This window comes from Oncorhynchus tshawytscha, linkage group LG28 (genome assembly GCF_018296145.1).
Source record: "Oncorhynchus tshawytscha isolate Ot180627B linkage group LG28, Otsh_v2.0, whole genome shotgun sequence".
NCBI classification, from domain to species: domain Eukaryota; kingdom Metazoa; phylum Chordata; class Actinopteri; order Salmoniformes; family Salmonidae; genus Oncorhynchus; species Oncorhynchus tshawytscha.
In genome coordinates, this window is record NC_056456.1 from 20510349 (window position 1) to 20516576 (window position 6228).

General features: G+C 39.7%; 1 protein-coding gene across 1 annotated transcript; it reads right to left on the reverse strand.

Annotated features, from left to right (window-relative positions):
* Window positions 1-1469: 1469 nt before the first annotated feature.
* Window positions 1470-3538, reverse strand: LOC112226887 (C-C chemokine receptor type 3). Its single transcript, XM_024391537.1, has 2 exons — window positions 3340-3538; window positions 1470-3076 (listed from the first exon to the last, which is right to left on the reverse strand). Exons 1-2 carry the CDS (start codon window positions 3397-3399, stop codon window positions 1970-1972), a joined length of 1167 nt encoding a protein of 388 aa, XP_024247305.1. The 5' UTR covers window positions 3400-3538; the 3' UTR covers window positions 1470-1969.
* Window positions 3539-6228: the final 2690 nt, after the last annotated feature.

Here is a 6228-nt window from a genome sequence, read left to right on the forward strand (position 1 = left end):
TAGACCGGTGGAAGTCTGTCCTTAGGTCTGATGAGTCCAAATTTGAGATTTTTGTTTTCCAACCGCCGTGTCTTTGTGAGATGCAGAGTAGGTGAATGGATGATCTCTGCATTTGTGGTTCCCACTGTGAAGCATGGAGGAGGAGGTGTGATGGTGTGGGGGTGCTTTGCTGGTGACAGTGTGATTTTATTTAGAATTCAAGGCACACTTAACTAGCATTGCTACCATAGCATTCTGCAGTGATGCGCCATCCCATCCGGTTTGCGCTTAGTGGGACTATCATTTGTTTTTCAACAGGACAATGACACAACACACCTCCAGGCTATGTACGGGCTATTTGACCAATAATGAGAGTTTTGGAGGGCTGCATCAGATGACCTGTTCTCCACAATCTCCGGACCTCAACCCAAATAAGATGGTTTGGGATGAGTCGGACCACAGAGTGAAGGAAAAGCAGCCAACAAGTGTCCAGCATATGTGGGAACTCCTTCAAGACTGTTGGAAAAGCATTCCAGGTTGAGAGAATGCCAAGAGTGTGCAAAGCTGTCATCAAGGCAAAGGGTGGCTACATTGAAGAATTTCAAATATAAAATGTTTTTGATTTGTTTAACAATTTTTTTGGTCACTACATGATTCCAAATGTGTTATTTCATAGTTTTGATGTCTTCACTATTATTCTACAATGTAGAAATGTGTAAAAATAAAGAAAAACCCTTGAATGAGTAGGTGTGTCCAAACTTTTGACTGGTACTGTAATATTTGCTGGAAACTTTTATTTAGCCTTACTGCTATTTGCCCGAGTGGCGCAGTGGTCTAAGGCACTGAATCTCAGTGCTTGAGGCGTCACTACACACACCCTGGTTCAATCCAGGCTTTATCACAACCGGCCGTGATTGGGATTCCCAAAGGGCGGCTCACAATTGGCCCAGCATCATCCGGGTTTGGCCGGTATAGGCCGTCATTGTAATAAGAATTTGTTCTTAACTGACTTGCCTAGTTAAATAAAAAAAATAATTTAAAAAAATTACAAATGCATTGACTAACAGATTCACTACATGGAACAGATAAGCCCCCCCCCCCCCAAAAAAAGAGACATCGGCTGTACAGATCGGCTGTACCGACTTCAGACAAGCCCTAAGACGCTTGTGGAGAACACCATCGTAATCTCTTACCAGGCAACCAGCTCAAAATGTTAAGCAAAGTGAGATTTGAAAAAAAGGTTGACTAACAGGATGTTCTCCAAGGTGTTTCTGTTAAAGGAAGTGTGAGAAGGGGAGTTCTGCGTAATGTCAAGAACAGCTCTGAAAATAGCTAGAGTGGAGAAATAGTTTTTCTTTCACGATAGTTATGCCAACTAGAAAATGGTAGAGGCCTAGATAGTATGATGGAGCATAGAATATGCATCTCTCAAAACAGGTAGACCTAAATTCAGTTAGTCAACATTCAGAACCACATGCTATGAGTAAATACATTATTTCACAACTCTTTATTAATGTATTTTATCAACAATTTAATGCAAAGATTCAAAATGCGTAATAGTAGAGAGAGTTGTTCAAAAAGGAGACTTTTTTATTCTTATTTATCGATTGTGTTGCTTTGATGTGATCCAATAAAAATGATTGTTTAAAAAACAAGGAAAGAAACAGCTCAAGCTCCTGAAGCAAATAAAATGTACACCTTCTTGTAAAAACAATTATAATATAAGCCATTTAGCAGACGCTTTTATCCAAAGCGAGTCCTGCGTGCAGACATTGATTCAAATATTTCAAACATCATTTGTATCTTTTGGTAATTTACAGTTTAGCAAAAAATGTTGAGTAAATAAAGTCTGAAGCAAAATTACACAGAATAGAAATTACATGTTCAAATTGTATTGCTATGATTGAGAAATTCTTTGAGATAGTAAACATAAAACCCTCAAAAGTATATACCTTATTCACAATTTACATCAGTAAAGACCAGTTCCTCTCTAGTATACATACATGGTATGTGGGCTTTTCTGAGAAGTTGTTCTACTTTGGCTACTATGGCTAGTGTGGTTATGACTCTTCAGACATGGGATATGCTTTGCAAGTAGTTTCCTAAAGTGGCTTTGAAACTTTTTCCCAACAAACGTGTAGAAAACAGGGCTTACACAACAGTAGAGGTATGCTATATTCCTAGTCACATACAGAGCGTAGTCAAGCACATCAGAGCAGTCCTCAGAACTATGACTGTTGGAGATCTGGAGGGCTCTCAGCAGTATCACAATATTGTATGGGGTCCAGCACACGAAAAATGCAAATACAATCACAAAAATCAGCTTGACTGCCCTACACTTCTCTCTCATCCGGGTTGACATGATTCGGACTGTGATTCTAACATAGCAGTACATGACCATGGCCAAAGGAAGTAGAAAGAAGATAACAAACTGCTGATAGTAACCCACCAGCTTCCATTTGTTCATGATCTCCTTGGAGAAGCCTGTCTCCTCACAAAAGTGTTTGGATTGAGAATCCTTCCAGACGTTGTACAGAACTAACTCCTTGACGCTGGCCAGAAGGCTGATACACCACACAACTGCCGAGGAGACGCAGGCGTAGATCTTCCTCCTCCGCTTGGCAGCGTTAATGGCATGGACCACAGCCAGGTATCGGTCAAAGGTCATGAGAGTGAGGAAGAGGATGGAGCTGTAGAATCCGATGAAGTACACGCTGCCCACCAGCTTGCACATGTACGGGCCAAAGATCCACTCAGAGGAGTAGTAAGTGGCCCAGAAGGGCAAACTGGACGTAAACAGCAGGTCAGAGATGACCAGGTTAAGGAGGAAGATGTTGGTGACGGAAGTGAGCTTCTCGTATTTGTAGATAATGCATAGAACCAGCCCATTCCCAACCACACTCAGCAGGAAATTGATGGTGTAGAATGTTGGGATGAACTTGGCTCCAAATCTGTTTACCTCAGTTTTACCACACAGTTTCACAATATTATCCATGACATAGCTGGGGTCTACAGAGTCGTTATAATCTGCATAATTGTCCTCAGTCAATAAAGCCAAGAAGTCTTCATACTCCCCCATGGTTGTCAGTCTCTTAACCTGTTAAGAGGGTGTAAATATAGTGTTTTCATTTGATTTTATGGTCTGCTATTACCTCCTATATATTTACAAATTGCAAGTTAAAATGTTAAGTATATACAGTATATATGTAGTAAATGCCTAGGTATTATGCTTTAATTTCTTTAATTGCTTAAAATGATTTTAAGTAAATACTAGAAAGTACTCATTGTTACTACATAACTTATTGGTAAACAAGCTGCAAGTGGACTGGAAAATGAAGTGATACTTTATTAACAACTTACCGATGTGACCTTTCTGGGTGCTGATGTGATTGTCAGAAAGAAAGTAGTTTTTCTGTTCATGTGTCAGCGCTAGTAGGTTGAATCTTTGTGTGTGAGAGTTGTTGCTACTGCTGAGATATGTGATATGTGATTAATTCCTCCCTAATAGCCTCCCTTACAAGGGGCTGTCTTAACACTGTTCAATACAGGAAGTTCTGGAACCTTATTCATCATTATAACCATAAAGGGTTGTAACATGGGATTCAATTTATAACAGAAGGTTTATTAAAAATATAATTTACAGTCAACAGTGCTCTTTCTCTGACAAGAAAATACATGGAGAAATGTATACAATTGTTTTGAAATGCAGAAAACAAAAAGAGAAAGACAATTGTATGAACTCGTCCAAAATATATAAAAAGTATTACAACAAACCTTATCCAAATAGCTCATCTGATAGAACGTTTTTCAAAATAAGATGGATGAAAGTTAACCAGGTCACACTATTTATGGGTACAACAGACAGAGGATGCATACTGAGAGAAAACATGTTCATTTCCTTCCAGCTGTCTAGCAATGATCAACAATCAACTTGACAGAGCTTGAAGAATTTAAAAAAGAATATTGGGCAAATATTGTGCAATCCATGTGTGCAAAGCTCTTAGACTTACCAAAAAATACTCACAGCTGTAATCATCACCAAAGGTGCTTCTACAAAGTAAAATACCTATATAAATGAGATATTTCTGTATTGAATTTTTTGTAAATTTGCAAACATTTCTAAAAACATGTTTTCCCTTTGTCATTATGGGGTATTGTGTCTAGATTGGTGAGATTTAAAAAAAATGCAAGTCATTTAGAATTCAGGCTATATCACAACAAAATGTGGAATAAGTCAAGGGGTATGAATACTTTCTGTAGGCATTGTACATTAAACAAATTGTTTCCTTGGGTTTTATGCCAGTCCATTCGCTCCGTTCCAGACATTATTTTGAGCCATTCTCCCCTTCAACGGCTGTTGAACAGGACAATGACCCAAAGCGCAGCCCCAGCTTCTTCACTGTTGACGTTGAGACTGGTGTTTTGCGGGTACTATTTAATGAAGCTGCCAGTTGAGGACTTGTGAGGCATCTGTTTCTCAAACTAGACACTCTAATGTAATGTACTTGTTCTCTTGCTCAATTGTGCACCGGGGCCTCCCACTCCTCTTTCTATTCTGGTTAGAGCCAGTTTGCACAGTTCTGTGAAGGGAGTAGTACACAGCGTTGTGCGAGATTTTCAGTTTCTTGGCAATTCCTCGCATAGAATGGCCTTCATTTCTCAGAACAAGAATAGACTGACGAGTTTCAGAAGAGTTCTTTGTTTCAGGCCATTTTGAGCCTGTAATCGAACCCACGAAATGCTGATGCTCCAGATACTCAACTAGTCTAAAGAAGGCCACTTGTATTGTTTCTTTAATCAGACCAACAGTTTTCAGCTGTGCTAACATAATTGCTCAAATGTTTTCTAATGATCAATTAGCCTTTTAAAATGGTAAACTTGGATTAGCTAACACAACATGCCATTGGAACACAGGAGTGATGGTTGCTGATAATAGGCCTCTGTACGCCTATGTAGATATTCCATTAAAAATCAGCCGTTTCCAGCTACAATAGTCATTTACAACATTAACAATGTCTACCCTGTATTTCTGATCAATTTGCTGTTATTTTAATGGTCAAAATATGTGCTTTTCTTTCAAAAACAAGGACATTTCTAAGTGACCCCAAACTTTTGAATTGTAGTGTAAATATTTGCATTTAAAAGCACCGGCTGCTTTTTGATTGCAGAGAGCTCATAGTGAGGAGGAATACTCTGGACTGATTTACATCAGTATTCAGACCCTTTGCTATGAGACTCGAAATTGAGCTCAGGTGCATCCTGTTTCCATTGATCATCCTTCATTTTACATTTACATTTACAACTGCGTCCTGGCCAAGATAAAGCAAAGCAGTGCGACAAAAACAACAACACATAGTTGCACATAAACAGACGTACAGTCAATAACACAATAGAACAATCTATGTACAGTGTGTAAAAATTTAGAAGTGTAAGGAGGTAAGGCAATAAATAGGGCATGGAGACGAAATAATTACAATTTAGCATTAACACTGGAGTGAGTGATAGATGTGCAGATGATGATGTGCAAGTAGAGATACTGGGGTGCAAAAGAGCAAGAGGATAATTAACATTATGGGGATGAGGTAGTTGGTTGTGCAGGTACAGTGATCGGTAAGCTGCTCTGACAGCTGGTGCTTACTTACACGCCCTTAACCAACAATGCAGTTTTAAGAACAATATGTGTCAAGAAAGTATTTACCAAAATAAACTAAAAGAAAAAATACAAAGAAAAAAAAAGAATTAAGGAGCGACAATAAAATAACAGTAGCATGGCTATATACAGGGGGTACCGGTACAGAGTCAATGTGCGGGGGCGCAGGTTAGTCGAGGTAATTGAGGTAATATATACATGTAGGTAGAGGTAAAGTGACTATGCATGGATAATAAACAGAATAGCAGCAGTGTAAAAATGGGGGTGGGGGGAGAATGCAAATAGTCTGGGTGGCCATTTTAATTAACTGTTCGGGAGTCTTATGGCTTGGGAGTAGAAGCTGTTAAGAAGCCTTTTGGACCTAGACTTGGCGCTCCGGTACCGCTTGCCGTGCGGTAGCAGAGAGCACAGTCTATGACTAGTGTGGCTGGAGTCTTTGCCAATTTTTAGGGCCTTCCTCTGATACTCCCTGGTTTAGAGGTCCTGGATGGCAGGAAGCTTGGCCCCAGTGATGTACTGGGCCATACACACTCTGTAGCAGTTGCCATACCAGGCGGTGATGCAACAAGTCAGGATGCTCTCGATGGTGCAGCTGTAGA